At 41.6% G+C, this 16,345-nt stretch overlaps 1 protein-coding gene across 2 annotated transcripts in view; it reads right to left on the reverse strand.

The window, feature by feature from the left end:
* The window catches only part of LOC106094987 (serine-rich adhesin for platelets), a 114,262-nt gene that overhangs the window by 19,142 nt on the left and 78,775 nt on the right, over positions 1-16,345 (reverse strand). For both annotated transcript variants that reach the window (XM_059360661.1, XM_059360660.1), the window contains one exon: positions 65-7,708. In XM_059360661.1, the coding sequence (XP_059216644.1) occupies positions 65-7,697 (7,633 nt within the window). In that variant the 5' untranslated portion in view covers positions 7,698-7,708. The remainder of the gene's footprint in view (positions 1-64; positions 7,709-16,345) is intronic.

Raw genomic sequence — 16,345 nt, forward strand, 5'->3', positions numbered from 1 at the left:
CTGCAGACAAAGAAATTTCCATTAGAGCTATTACAAATGTTTTTCTCACCATCATATGACTAACCTGAATATGTAGCCAGTAAAGGATCAGCACCATAGGACAATAATAAACGTACTATCTCCTCATGATCATTTTCACTAGCCTCATGCAATGGCCTTATGCCCGAGTGAGCTGCCGCTGAATGATTAGCACCGTATTGCAAGAGCACACGGGCTATGTCCAACCAACCGTTTGTACAGGCCTCATGCAATGGCGTATAGCCAGCATTGTCCTTATGATCCGGATTCATGGACATACGTTCCAAACAATAGACTATCACATCTATGTAACCCTGGCGGGCGGCCTTATGCATGGTGCTTTGGCCAACGCCCTTATTAAGCACCCATTTTTGTATTTCACGACTGACATCATCTTCGGTTTTCACTTTGTGTTCATACTCATCGGCTTCCAATTTTTCCATTTTTATGGAGACATGATGATAGTGATGGTGGAACGATGAATTGGTAGAGTTGTGGTTGTGCAACGAGCTAGAGATCGTGCTCGTGGACGATGGCTTTTTCTTTTTGCGTATATAATCGAAACCAGAACTGCCTTTTCGTCTGAGATATTTGCCACGTTTCTTGCGTATCGTATGACTTTCGGAAGACTTTTGGTCTTCTTTCAGCTCGTCAGCATCCATGACGCTGGTACTTTCTGTATCGACCTCCTCTTGTTTGATATTCAAATTGGTGGTCCCAGTTGTCTGCTGACTGGGCAACATGTGTTTGCGCGCCGCCGCTGTACGACTTAATCTTCCAAATTTATCACCACTTATAACGATATTCATTCGTTGCAAGAACTGCTCATACGTTTGTTCATAGGTCATTTTCTCTTCGACGTTATCGGGTGGCTGAGTCATTTCGGGCGGAGCTGAGGCCGGCCTATCGTCGCCCACGAATATTTCGCGAATATTTTCCCGCTTCTGTTGTAGCTTGGATTCGGTGCGTGTTTTGGTGGGTAGGACCGTGGTATCGAAAATGCTAAAGTGGCGCTTTTTGCCACTGTTAGCGGATTCGTTATCATCGTCCTCGTCCTCATCGGATTCTTGGCGTAGAGGTGGCTGCATTTGCAATTCACTGGTTTCTGTTGTTTGTGATGTTTCACTGAACATGCCACAATTGCTGGCTGTCGTATAGGGCATCTTCGGGGTGGAAGTAGATGTTTGACCGGTTTTGTTTGTTGCTGCAATAGGTTTCGAGGCTGTGTTGGTAGTGGTCTTATTGCTGGCATTTAGACCAGAAGCCTTAGTCACCCGAGAGTGCAAGACATCAATAATCGAAAGGGGTTCCTCATTCTGGCAACTTATCGTCTTTTGATCCTTTGCGCCAGACTTTAAATTGGCCATTGACTTTTCATTGTTATGCTTCTTTTTGTCGATGGGCTTGAATGTGGTCGCAGTGGCCTTTTTCTTCTTTTTGGCATAGGCCTCGGCATGCCTTTCCAAATCAGGCAGGGAGGCAGCAATTTTATGAGCCCCTGGATGCTTAATGCTTATAAGACTGGGTGGTACCTTGAGGGCACGCTTAAAGCGATACAATTCCAGTACATTCGGATCATGTACATTTTCCGATTTGACATGTTTTGCTGCAGCAGCCTCTTTGCTATTGCCGATGTGTTTATTTGACTTATTGTCCTTGGCCTTCAAAAGGTTTAGGGCCACAACATTTCTCTCTCGCTTCGCTTTCAATCTGGAGGATTTCATAATGCCAGATTCTCGACTCAAGCCTCCTGATTCCAAATAGCTGTTCGCATTATTCACATATTTGCGCACATATTTCCTTTTGATCTTAGTGGTGGAGTTGCGTATGATTTTATCATTGCGCAGTACTTTGCTGTTCGCCATCTGCATTTCCAGCTCCTTCTTGAGTTTTGATCGGGTCATGGTGTTGAGGCCAATCTTGAGTTTGGAGCCTTTGGTTGAGCTGCCGGTGTTGGTGGTGTTGACCTTGCCTGAGGATCGGAGAGATTTATTATTATCCCTATGCTTTTTGTCCACTTCTTCCTCTTGGTCCTCATCCTCGTTACTGGTCTCCTCTGAGCTAGAAGAACTAGAAGTTTCTTCCTTCTTTGTTTCCGCTTTAACGGAAGTTGAGGAGGAGATTTTGCTGCCATTTGAAGAGTTTATTTTATTTTTTACATCCTTTGCAGTAGCAGATTTTATATGTGAGATGCTGGCCTCCATCAAAGACTTTGGCTTTTTTGGAGCAATTGTGGTTTTATTTTCCTCCTGAGCCGATTTTTCACTTTTCTGTCCGGCCTTATTTTGCTCTTTAGGCTTTATATCCTTTCCAAGCGCCTTATCCCCTATTAGGGAATTAGTGGTGTTAGAATTGAGGGAGGATAATTCCTTCTTGGGACTTTTGGTTGATTGACTGATTTCTTTAGTTGTTGAGTTTGGCATCTCTCGTTCCCTTTCGTTTGTTGGTGACGATGATGAGGATGAATCTGAGCCACAATCGGAAAACCGATTTTTCTCATTTTGGAGATTTGATGAGGAATTTGTGTCGTTGCCGTTGCTACCCTTTGATTTCAGCTTAGTTTTGGTCTTCATCAACGGTTTCTTCAAACGCTCCGTCTTTCGCTTGTCCAGCTCATCTTCACTTTCCGAAGAGCTTTCCTTGGCCTGCAAACGCTCAGCCAAGCGTTTCTCCTGCTGGAAACGTTTCTTTTCACGCCCAATTTTGTTCAGTTTCTTGTGTATAACCCCTACCGAGGAGTTGGGCGAATTTAAGGCGTCCTGATTCATGGATGATGATTTGGTGTTGGCCGCTATGCCCGACTCCATGGCCTCGAAACGGGCAAAAGAGCTGCGTGTTGTATCGGCAGACTCCATGGGAGAATAGTGATTTTCTAAAGTTTTGCGATTGGTAGGCGGTATATCGGTGGAAGAGACTACCATTTCAGCAATAGACGGCTGCTGCTGGGAGTCTTTTACCGGCGTCGTTTTGTTTAGGATGGCAGGCAGAGCTTTCTTTTTGGCTGGCCTGGTCTGTAATTGTTCTACAAAATTATTGCACGTATTGCTCCAAACGCCAAAGTCCAGCAAATTGCTTTCAGCAAAATTATCTTCTAGTCCTGGTATGGAGCAGGCCACTTCTTCCTCCATTGTTGTTTCGGGTTCTTCTTCCTTTACCTTAACTGGGGTTAGCTTTTGCTCTTCTGCCTCCGTCTCCTCTTCCTGCTTGATAGTTACTATTGGAGGGGGTTCACTTTCAGTTTGGGTCAATGGCGGGGGATTAAAGGTAAACCCCTTCAACTCTGCTTTAGTACGTATTCTGGATGCAGATATTTGAGTGGTTGCAGCAGGCTGTGGGAGGCTAGTCGTACTGCTGCCATTACTGGAGGCGGAAACTTCTGTGGATTTTATAACGGGAGTCGCTGACATTTCTCCTGTGGGTGTCAAAGGCTCCTGTTTACAAACCACCGCCACAACGGCAGCTGGTGAGGGCTGATGATGCTGACTGTGATTATTCACTATTACCGGTGCCGGTTGTACCACAGCCGCCTTGGCTGCAATTACCCCTCCCCCGGTGGTGGTGGTGATCGGAAGTATATCCTTAGCCAACTTGGCCTTATTACAATTTTCCAATTCATGTTGATTGCTTTCGTTAACAGCAATCACGGAGATATCTGCCGGTCTCATGGGAATAACCGCCGGTTTTGCCACAATAATGGGAGGGGAATCAACATAGCGGGATTGTTTTACAATTGGTTCATTGGCAGACATTTGGCTGGAATATTCTTGAATGTGTCGTTTGCGGAAATTCGGATTACGCTCACAGCCTTGTGAATAATTTGACGCAGTGGAACTCAAAATGGAAGCCGTTGCAACAGGTGGTGATACCATAGATGTGGCAGATCTATTCTGCACATTATAAGCGCTCTTGGGAGGAAGAGCCATTATACTGGTATCGGGAGGTAATCTCTCCACAGCCGCTAATGTGTGATGTGCTGTAGTGTTAGTGCTAGCTGCTAGTTGAGCTGAAGGAGTTGATATTACATGAGCAGCAGTTGATTCTGTGGCGCCAGCGATGCGCTTCGGTTCCGTCTTTATAACACTGGCATAGGGATTTGTTTCCAAAACACTTGGTCTTGATTGTGGCGGGGGAGGAAGCGGAGCCAGATTAGTACCCCTTAGTAGTTCTCGTTCGGGTACAATGGGCTTTGGGGCTGTCTTAATGACACATGATGACTCATAAGCACCTTTTATGTGAAGAGAACTGGAACTAGAACTGGACTCGGATTTTCTTAGGGGATATTGTTGATGCTGCATAGAAACTGGACTATAATGTCGACCTGTGTGATGTTGGGCAGGTGTTTGTTGTATGCCAGCCGCTTGCGAGGGCGGAGTATAGTTTCGCCTTTCCAAAGCATTGTTCGAGCGGGTAACTTGTGAAGAGTTTGCCCTACTGGCTGTTATATCGACAGCTGGCACCGCTGCTGCTGCCGGCTCAAAAGCATGAACCGAAAATACTGGCGTAGAATCGACTCTAGGTAAAGTGTAGCGACCTTCATTAGAAGTTGGAGTTAAACGTCTTTGTTGATACTTGTACTCTGTTGAATCAGCCTTTGTTTTCACCGTTCGCATGGAGAGATCAAGGGGAGACGTAGTAGTAGTAGATGAGGATGACGAGGAAGGTTTATCGTCTTCCTGTTTAATGCAAATTCGAGATGTTTCGGCACGTGACGAAGACGAGGAGGAGGACGAAGACGCTATAAGGGGAACCGCAGAATTATGGTGGTTTACCAAAACTGAGCTCAAAGGGGCTTTTGTTTGTGGCAGTGTTTGCTGGTGCAGAGACGACCCAATTTCTGTTCTTACTGCGGTTGGTGGTAGACGTTCATTGGGACTGGCATGAACTGTATGATGGTGGGGCGAGTGTATGAGCGCACCTGCTCTGGCATTTGAAGTTGGCATGGGGGCTGGAGGTACTGCCCCCGGTGGCCCTCTCATATTTTGAGAATCTACATTTAAAGTCTTTTTTATGATTTGCATGTTCAATTCCTCCTCGGAGGTGGCATTCCTCATGGCCAGAGTACGACTTATGAGTTCCCTATAATTTGGTTTGTGTTTGTTGGTGTTTGCAACATTGGCAGCTATTTTGGAAGAATGCGGAAGGTGAGCTGCTGATTGCAGCTGCAGCGAAGACGGAGGAACAGCACTAGCAGCACCCTTGGTAGGCAAAGGTGCTTGATGGTGCGCATGTGAATGGCTATGGGGAGGTTGTGCTATTGTACGTTCATATGCCATAGGATTCTGAGGACCCATTATCATTTCGCTGTTCCTTAAAGCAGCAGCTGTTGTAGTTTGATGCTGGGCTGTTGGCTGTGTGGGATATGATTGAGAGATTGGAGTTCCTATGACCCCTTGCAGATATTCCGTGTGATGAATTTGTGTCTGCTGCGAAGTGGTTGTCGAGGAAGACGACAGTAAAGAGGGTGAGGGAGAAGCTGCCGTTGCTGCTGCTGGCGAGGGCGCACTGTGTGGATTGCTCTCGTAGTAATAGGCAGGCTGTTGATGGCCCCTCTGACTGGGTGCTCTGCTTGGCGGTGGTGTATTTTGATTGAGTAGCGAATGTTTATTCGAGGAGGAATCTGATGACATGGATATTTTGCCATATTTTGCATTATGATAGAACTGGGGAGATTCAACCCTGTAGCTGGAGTTTGCCGACCCTCCGATTGTGTATGGCGAGGTGGATGTAGACATGGGAGACACATCCTTACAACACGAATCTCCATTGCCTGGCGGTGGAGTATTATAGGGATTTATATAAATTCCACCGCTGGAGTTGCGTGATGACTGTTGTTGTGCCTGCTGCATGGGGGGTGGATTTTCGTATATCTCCAGATCTTCTCTTTTCACGCTGTCCACTATATAGCGCTGTGATGTAGTATGATTTGCTGGCGGTGGAGCCAATCCCCCAGCGGCATTTGCTTTAGCACCCATATTTGTTGAAGGAGGGATCTGATGCATCGGATGATGAGTCGCCGCAGCGGTTGAGGCAGACGGTGGTAATGGCGGTGGTAGAGGACTTTTCGAATACTGATGATACTGATGTGTGTGCGTTTGTTTCATGATAATTGGCGACATTTCCGGTGGGTGCACTTTGGAAGGATTTTGTGTTGCGGTGGCGGCATAATATGGATTGGAGTTTCTAGAAACTGAAGGCTGTTGCGTTACAAACTGTTGAGGCGATTCCCTTAGGTGCGTCGTGGAAGCCATGTGATTGTATTTATCGGCCCCGCTCACCACCATATAAGGGCTATTGGCCGTAGCTTGCAAGGGACTCTCGCGCAATTTTGTAAAATCCGGCGGCACCTGTTGTGGCGAAGCTCTGGAGAATTTATCCGAACTAAATTGTGGCGTCGGCATATACAAATGATGATGATGGGACGTACTCTGTTCCGCCTCGGGCGTATACATTTGAGGGCATTTGCGGGCATAGTTCGGACTGGGATGTTGATCTTTCGATGCCGGCAAATTGCTGGGATTGATAACGTGATGATCTATAGGCGGGATAGCGGACGATTTGTTATTCATAGCCATGTTGTTCATATGATGGTGATTATCGTAAATTGCGGCGGACGATGTTGAGTTGTAAGCTATTTTAGTGGTCGTTGTAGTTGTCGAGTATTTCGTTTCATAAATGCGTTCCTTGGTTACATAGTGTGGGCTGACGCCAACAGCTGTATTTGGAACTGCTCCTGGTCCCGGGCCACCTATTGCACTAACCCTTTGGTGAAGGGGATTCGACGAGGGCGGCGGTGGGTAGGAACTGCTTGTGTGAGAGGGATGCGTGGCGCTAGAAGTCATGGAAGCTGATTTATATTGTCCGTACATGTTGTTGCCCTCTACGGGGCCACTAGGAGCTGCTGCTGAACGTCTAGTTATGCTGATGTCAATTTGGGTCTGGGTTGTTGATTGGACTGGATGATTGGGTGGCACTCCCACCATATGGTGTTCGTCGACATAGTGCTGCTGCTGTGAAGTCGAGGAAGGATTTTGAGACCAGTAATTGGATCTGCTAATCGCATGTGAGGGATGTGTATGCACCATTGATTGGGAAGGAGGCAGCGGACCATGTGATATGACTTGTGAATTAGAATGAGGAGGATGAGGAGGAGGTACCGTTTGATGATGTTGCATTTGTTGCGTATGAGGCGGGGGCGGTTGTTGTTGCTGCGAGTGCATGGGATACATGGGGTTTTGTCTCATGGTGGCAGAGGAGCGCATTGACTCACTGTTGACCATTTGCCTATAATCAACCCTTTGAGTTAGTTGTTGTTCCGTGGCGGCGGAGGAATTCAAGGGTGACGATGACGTTGACGACGATGAGGCAGCCATTGCTTGGTTCGACCAAACGTCACCAGGTGGTGGATTAAGACGACAACCATTACAGGTAATTCTAGCGCCACTAGGCGTTGTTGTACAATCGCAGAGGAGGTTTCTTGTATTGCTATGACTTCGTGCGGGTGGTTGTTGTGATTGCTGTTGCTGCTGTTGTTGTGGTGGTGCTACTGTTGCTAAGGTCGACCCATAATAACGATGTGATGCTATGTCCGGCACTTCTCGACTATAATATGCCGCAGTTGCTGCAGCTCTTGAACGTTCCTCATTGTTGCCTACAAAATCGTGATGTCGACTTGGATCCATAATTTAGTTATCTGGAAAAAAGTAAAAGCAAGACCACTATTAGGAAGGACGAATAACAATACTATTTTATATGTAAGGGAAAAAATAATGGAATGAGAGAAATAGACACCAAAATACGATCTAAAAAATCTGCAAAGTCGAAAAGCCAACATTCAACCTTTTTAAAGTAGGACAGTTATTCATAAGTCTATAACTAACACTATAATTTTTCTTGTGGCTACAGCTGTCTACCATGTGATCCTAGACACCTAAAACAGTGCTAACAATTTTCTACAAGCGATGCAAGTTTGCACTATGACTATGTGTTAAAGGTGCAAGGAGAAGTTTTGAGTGTGTATTTTTCTACAAGCGATGTAATTTTGTTTTATGACTATATGTGTTTTATACCTAGATGAAATTTTGTATTGAGGAACATTTGCCTTGAAAACTGACATGTAACTTTTAAATTCCATAATTTTTTTTTACACTCATTGAGCTTCCTGTATTGTGCTTATGTCTCCTGGTTAAGTCAAAAAAAATTTTAAATCAATTACACCTACCTACCTATTTCATTTTTACAATTTTTTTGAATTATTATTATTATAAATTTACGGCAGAAATCATACTAACTTTTTTCTGGAATAACTGTATAACACATTCCAAGGGTTATTGAACGTGTAATAGGTACAATGGCTATCCAATCTTAAGTCGAATGAGGAATCTTTTATTTTGTTAGTAAATTACTTATTGTTTACACAAAACATGTGTTTATTGGCAACTTCACATATACATATGTATAGGTATCTGCTGGAGAAAAACTCTAGTTTGCAAATTTTGAATAATCGAACTGTTAAATTCTATCTTCCTTTGTCACTCGCTCCCTTCCGATCGATAACTTTATAATCGAAAATGGGAAGATCTCAAAACCGATGACTAGCCAAGAAGTATTGCTTAACTATGTATTGTATTTCGGTTTTATGATGACCTTTAAAAAGTAGAAAATAAAGGATGAAACTCCAACATCTCCCATTGTCTGGTTTGATTTGGTGTGACCCCCACAATAAAGCACATTAATGCCATAAGTTTTTTGAACCCGCAAATTTTTAAATAAACGCATATAAATCATGTAAGAGTTATCTGTTCAATGACTTTGCAACACAACACGATGGTGGTGGTGTGCGTCAGCCGCCTTATATTTAGCAGCCAAGGCAAAGGCAGTCGCCGACGTTACCAGACAATGGTAAATGATGTACATTCGGCAGAAATGAATGACTATGGCTCACCGCCGCCCGGAATAAGGCAGGCGGCAAGGTTGACAAAATAACCCCAAGACCAATGGCAACAGCAAACAAACGAACGACGAGACACACAGGCAGCCAACTCCGACCGTTAACAAAATTGGGAGCTACCCTGACCTACCCTTTCAAAATTTGGGAAAACAGCACGCAAAGAAAACAAAAACAGCACACCACATAAAAAAAAACGAAAATTAATGCAATACAGATGAAAAAAAAAACAGTTTTATACAAGCCTATAAATTTGCACACAGCAAAAAGGACCAGCGTGTATACCAAATAAAATAAACAAAAAGAGAGAAATACCTACAATAAAATACCCAGTGAGAAACACTAAAGGAAAATAAGAAGAAAAACAAGTATAGTAGATGGCCATATATTGTAAATACATGGAGGCTATTTTCAAGAGAAAAAGTTTAGTAAACAGACGCATTTCTTTTGTGCCGAGTTGAAAAATCCATTAAAGTGAAACCCGAATAACATTAGAGCTGGAGAACGAAAATAATAAAAACAAAGTGAATAAAGATGCAAATTATAATCACATCTGTGTCTTTTTTTAAGAAACTGTAGGCAACATCGACTACTTAATACATCAATATACCTAGTAGATATGTAGATGGGGCTCGAAAAAAACAAACAAATCATATGCAGGGATGCCAACTTAGTGCTTTTCGCACTAGATTTGGTGCTATTTGGGTCACCAAAAACCCGAAACGGCACCATCTAGTGCCAAACAAAAAAGGCATCAAGTCGACGCCTTTTACATTTCTAGTTAGTGTTTTTACCCTTTTTTGTATGTTTGGGCCTTTTTGCTGTCGCTTTCTGGCACCAGCAGCATTTTCATTTGACAGCCCTGACAGCTTGTTTTTGTAGCCTCATTTACGTATCTGGAGATAGATCGCCCGTCATGGTCATTGGTTATTTAAAGGCGCAAATAACTCGCGTTGTCATATCGAGTATCATGGGCGCTCAGTATTAAGGCCAGAGCCTGCGCCTCCCGACTTCTCACCGAGATTCTCCACTTGATATCGCTGATTGTTCGCGACTGCAATTGCAGCACCGACAATAGATTTCCTATAGATGCATTTTCCCTTTATCAAAAAAAAAAAAAAAAACGTCAACCACGAACCAAGATTAGAAATCGGACGTTTTCACCTAAGAGAGAAGAAAAAGGAATTGGGAAAACATAAAAACTTTAGAAAAACCCAAGTTAATTAACAAAAAGAAGCTAACAAGAAGTTAAAAAGTGTTTGCAAAACTAATTTAAAGTTTAAAAGCAAATAAAATGTCCACAGTCGATTGAAAACAAGCTAAATCATACTCGTTGAAAATTCTCAATTTTTTTGTTTATTTCTAATCTTTGTACTTGGTGCCTCTTAAAAGAATGGATGGTTTATCTAAAGGGTATTTTTTGCTATTATCTTTTTGGAAACACTAGTTTAAACAGCTCACGCACGTTTCATGTTTTGTTTCACTGTCAAACATCTTCAGTTTGGTCTATAATTTAACTATGAATCGTCGAAAGGACAGTATGGACCTCTGGTGAAATTTTCGTTACCATAAGAAATGCATTGACATATCCTAAACGAAATTTTCGTTACCGGTACCGTTACCGAAAATGTCGCTTGCAGATACGCAGCTCAAATGAAATTTTCTTTGCGTAGCAGGGTGACATAATAGGCATTGACAAGTTTTCTCTTGCAACTTCGAACGAAAATTTATGTTTCTATAGCTCCATACAACATGAAATAAAGTTATTTGCAAATAGAAACGATTAATTACAGCACATACATATGTACTTTATTAGCCAAAAATTATTAAAATTCGGCTGAAATTATAAATCGATGCTTATCGCCATCTTGTATTCTACACAACTGTTCTTCAGTGGTGACATAAATGTCTTGACTGCTACCGAAAATTTTGCTGGAGATGCATTCTCAGCTTTACAAACGAACAACGCTTGCAAATTATTGTATTTTTTTTTATCAAAAAATGTGTGCTCTGTTAAGAAAGTTCATCGTGCTCCTTCCATTTTACGACGAAGCTAATTTTTGGCTCAATGGGTACGTAAATAAGCAGAATTGCCGATTTTGGAGTGAAGATCAGCCAGAAGCATTGCAAGAGCTACCGATGCATCCAGAAAAAGACACAGTTTGACGCGGTTTATGGGCTGGTGTCATCATTGGACTGTACTTCTGTAAAGATGATGCGAATCGTACCATAACTGTGAATGGTGAGCACTATCGTGATATGATATCCAACTTTTTTGGCCCAATTGCATGACTTGTGGTTTCAACAAGACGGTGCCATATGGCACACGAGCACGAGTAACAATGGACTTATTGAGAGGCGAGTTCTGGACCGGTCGATTGCCCGCCTGGATCGTGCGTTTTAACGCCTTTAGACTATTTTTTGTGAGGCTTGTTACAGTCCATGTATATACAGACAAGCCCGCTTCAATTGACGCATTGGAAGACAACATTGAAGCATTAATTCTTGAGATACCGGCCGAAATGTTGGAAAGAGTATGCCAAAATTGGAATAAGCGAATGGACCATTTGAGGCGCAATCACGGTCACGGTTTGCATGAAATAATCTTTAAACATTAAATTATATGGACCGTACTATCGATTCAAATAGTTTCATGCATTTTTCTGAACTTTGTTTTTGTTTTGAAAAATTTTCCTATAGCTCTTACAAAATCACCCTTTAGATCCATTTACTGTCTGTGAATTGCAGTAACTCCAGTAACTCCCAGCAGAGTTTCTCGTTATGGCGATACACACCAAACAAATCGGAGCTCACATTTGCAGTTTGCCAACGTGGACTCGCTAAATTTCTCTTTCACAACCAAAATCTCAACAATGTAACTTTTATAAAAGCCGCTCTCATTTGTTCCGTCCTAATAAGCAATTAGTTATACAATATTAAATCCTAATAAATACATCTTACTTGACAGTTAATCATCTCACTTTCCTTTCAGTGTCAACAGTAGGGTGATTAAATAAGCACAAAAATACACATACCCACATTCTCACCCACACAGAGCAACAAAATCATTTTAAAACACTGACTGGTAAGCAAGCACACACCCGGTGGGGTATTTGAACTCTAGCAAGGCCGTAAACATTTCACGTTCTAACTAAACCAAATAAAGACTAAAAGCGTATACGAAGAAAAAATTGTGCCGCTTAGGAGGAGGTGGCAATGAATACATAGTACTAAATCGGAGGGTAAGAGAACCAAACAACAACAAAATGATAAGAGATTTCAATAACAAAAAAAAATATCTCAAAGATTTTAACCTAAAAAATGCCTATGGGAGAAATTATAGTACAACAATGATGATGTTGATGGTACCTAAACTCTTGACAAATTTATTTAGTCATTAATAATTTGGTGTATTATTATTGTTCTTGTTCTTGGTATGTATTGATGTTAGGCTTGTTTTCGTATATTTTTTGGGGTCAGTGTAACGGTAGCTGCAAATATTTGTGGTATTGCCGCTGTTGTTGTTGTCATCAAGTGTGAGTGAGAGAGCAAAGAACTTTAAGCACAATGCGGATTATACATATGTACATTCATATGTGTGAACAACGACAACTGCTGAACTGGCTCCCTGTTAGGCTGGCTGGCTTGAAATAACTTGTCCACAAATGAATAAGTGGCGTTTCTTTCTATTCGAGTCTTTTGTTGTTACAGACGAATTTTGTTTTTGTTCTCTTGCAAATCCAATAAAGCCAATGACTGACATACTGTATCAAAGCCATATGGATCCCCATACCTTAAACGAGTGGGTGTGTTTTGTGACTGATCCAAAATTTGGATTTTTTAATGGGATTGTGGAAAGTAAATTGTTATCCTGCTTACATTGAATATTTGCCATTACGAGAATTTAACATCTACAAAAACAATTCATTGCAAAGTAATGTTTTAATGATATCCTTCTCAGGATGTTAACATACCAAGTAACAGATTTGAATGGCTTTACGCTGGCTTCAAAGAAGGTGGACTAAGTCAATCAACGCACAAGCAATACAGCTGGCAAAATATCGACGGCACTATCGATATTTTATTTTTGGCTGAACATCGATTGAGATTTTTCTATCGATGCTATTGACAAAATTAAAAAATATCTAATTGGCCAAAGCCGACCTCTTGATACTGTAGAGTCTAGACCCATCCAAAGAGTCAAGTCATAAAAATGGCTTGTGACGAATCCAAATAAGAGACGCAGAGTCTGGAGTCAAATTTGAGGGATGAAAGAGAAACAGCGAGACAGATGGTAAAGATGTTATTCAACTATAAGAGTTATTACACTTTTTAATAACTTCGAAATACACGAAAATGCATTTAAACTCTATTGCAATTTTATCACTTAAAAAATATTGTATATTTTTTTGTTAATTTAACATAAAAATATCTGCAATTTTGTAAACATAAAAGTTATTTCATGTAAGGTTACCATACCTTAAGTAAAATTCTCTGAAAATTGTTGGCGACTTAACGAATATTCATGAATATGTGGCAACATTTTCAAAGAGAAATGTGCTGAGAAAAGAGAAAATTGAGAGCTGCCAAAATAGAATATATCCTATTTCAGCGTCATGACTCTAGACTTAGACTCTAGCCGCAGTAGTTTGATTGCGTTTAGACTCTTACACAACGGGTATCCAGGCTAAGTCGTCGAAATTAAAATTAGTATAAATTTGAACAAGTTAAAAATTAAAATTTAAAGAAGCTAATTATCGCCAAATGTTGTTTTTCTGTTGTTTATACCCTCCACCATAGGATGGGGGTATACTAATTTCGTCATTCCGTTTGTAACACACCGAAATATTCATCTGAAACCCAATGAAGAATATATATGCTTGATCTTCTTAATATTCTAAATCAATTAAGCCATGCCCGCCCGTCTGTCGAAAGCACACTAACATTCGAAGGAAATTGCAAGGCGCATGAAATTTTGCAAAAATACTACCTATAAATGTAGGTCGGTTGAGATTGTAAATGTTCCATATCGATCCATGATTTGATATAGTTGCCATATTAAGCGTTCTTAGATCTTGAATTCTGCAGCCTCTAAACGGCGCAATTCTTATCCGATTGGACTGAAATTTAGCACGAAGTCTTTTGTTCCAACAACGGTGTTATGTATGGTTGATATAACTGTTGTATGTACCGACCTCTTGAGCCTCTAGAGTGCGCAATTATTATCCGATGTAGCTGAAATTTTGCATGAAGTCTTTTGTTTTGACTTCCAACAATTATGCCAAGTATGGTCAAAATCGGTTCATAAACTGATAAAGCTCCCATATAAACCGATCTCTCGATTATACTTCTTGAGCCTATAGAGGGCGGAGGATGTTTGTACAACTACTTCTCCTATGACCTTCAACATGCGTGACAAATATAATGATAATAATGGTCTGAATCAATATATAACCTGATATAGCTCCCATATAAACCGATCGCCCGGTTAATAATGCGCAATTCTTATCCGATTTAGTGAAATTTTGGAAATATGGTCTGAATCGGTCCATAATCTGCTACGACTCCAATAGCATGGCAATTTTTATCCATTATCCCTTGTTTGCCTATAAAAAGATACCGGGGAAAGAACTTAACAAAGGCCATCCATAGTGGAGTGTATATAAGATTCGGCCCGGCCGAACTTATCACGCTTTTACTTGTTTCATTTTAAATAGAGGTGATAGAAAATTAGCCATAGTATCGATACTATCGATATTTATTTCAAAAATATTAAATGTTGCGATTATCAATTGTTTGCCAGCTATATAAGATAACAAAAAGTTGAACACCAGGCAGTGAGAGCATAGATCAGTTAGCCAATTCGGGCCTACACAAAACTCCAAAATGTGCCTGTAGGAATTCCTGGTACGGAAAGAGTAGTTCAACCATTATTGTGTGTCTTTCCCTTGCAATTACGGGCCAGTGACACGTTATGTGCTCGACTGTATGTAACTATTTCTCTCGTCATCACAAACCTCTCTCCCAGCGATATCAAAGACCCAATGTTGCAATGGTTGCACTCAAGACTCCTATTAAAAGTCCGAGGTAATGCTTCCCCAGCCTCACGATAGGTGACGTTCTGTTTCGCGATATACTTGGCCTCAGTGCCTTTGCTACCATGGAACCTCTAGTCACCAGTCCCGCCTCATTCGCAAGGCCATCTCCAGTGACTTTAAGACAGTGAAGACCTTTGCCAGAAAGAGGCTACACCACTCCAGTTGCGCCCCGGTCAATCCCACATCAAATATTCAAAGGAAAAAAGGCCAAACCGTCGCCGAAGACATCCAGTGTACCGTCCCTGGCCTAAACTTCCATTTTTATCCATCTTACTCCTTCCTGCCTATCTAGTATCTTTCTCCGGCTTAGCTTGCAACCAGGTAATTGGCCTCCAAGACAGGCAACCTAAAAAAAAACAGATCTCTGTGGGGTTTATGCTAAGCCCGCCAAGCGTGTCAGTTTATTGGACAGATAATATAATTCAGCTTGTTACTTATTATCAAGGTCTGGCGATTCAAGGAGTTAAAGCTTTTTAACGCCCAAAAGATTTTTGACGCAATACCCTCAAAAATCTTCGAGGAATACAAAAACAATGACAACCTCTTCCAGCGCCACATCAGACCATAGCGAGTCGCTAAGCAGACTTTCACAAGTCGTTTAAAGCGTTCGATATCCGCTTGACAATCATATTAAAATCGTCCACCGTTTTCGCTTTCTTTTCCGTTCTATAAGGGATATCGCTGTAAAATGAGTTCCGAAACTTACCCCAATGCGCCTTCCTTCCGTTTGGCGGAGGAACCACTTCAGATACAGAGGTAACATCTAGTATCTCCTGCCTAATGGGTATATTTACCAGATGGCTACTAATAATATATATATTTGATAAGTAGCTCACCTCTTCCAATAACATCTCAACATGGGAATTTCCTGGTGTAATCATCACTACCCATAAAGATGTTTTTTCCTGCAGAAGCCATTTCCGCCAGCAAATGGAAGTAGCATATAGATGGCATCTTTGAATCGTGTGTCATATAGAGCACAGCCAACCAGACATCGACGGCTAATGCTATCTTGATCCATACGCCATTTTCGAGTTTTTTCAATTTCCGGGTTTTTGTGATGTAAAAACACGTCCATTCAGAAACCACAAGAAAATTTGACGTAACGTATTTCGTTCTCGAGATATTGGGGTGTAAATATGTCAAATATTCACTATTTCAAAGTACGTTGCAAACATGAAGTGCGATTATCTCAAAATCAATAAAGTGGCGTATGGAACAAGATAGCATTACACCGACGATGTGATTAATTTATTTCTAGGCCGTCTACTACTATATTTTCAGT

The sequence above is a fragment of the Stomoxys calcitrans genome, chromosome 1 (assembly GCF_963082655.1).
Source record: "Stomoxys calcitrans chromosome 1, idStoCalc2.1, whole genome shotgun sequence".
Taxonomy (NCBI): domain Eukaryota; kingdom Metazoa; phylum Arthropoda; class Insecta; order Diptera; family Muscidae; genus Stomoxys; species Stomoxys calcitrans.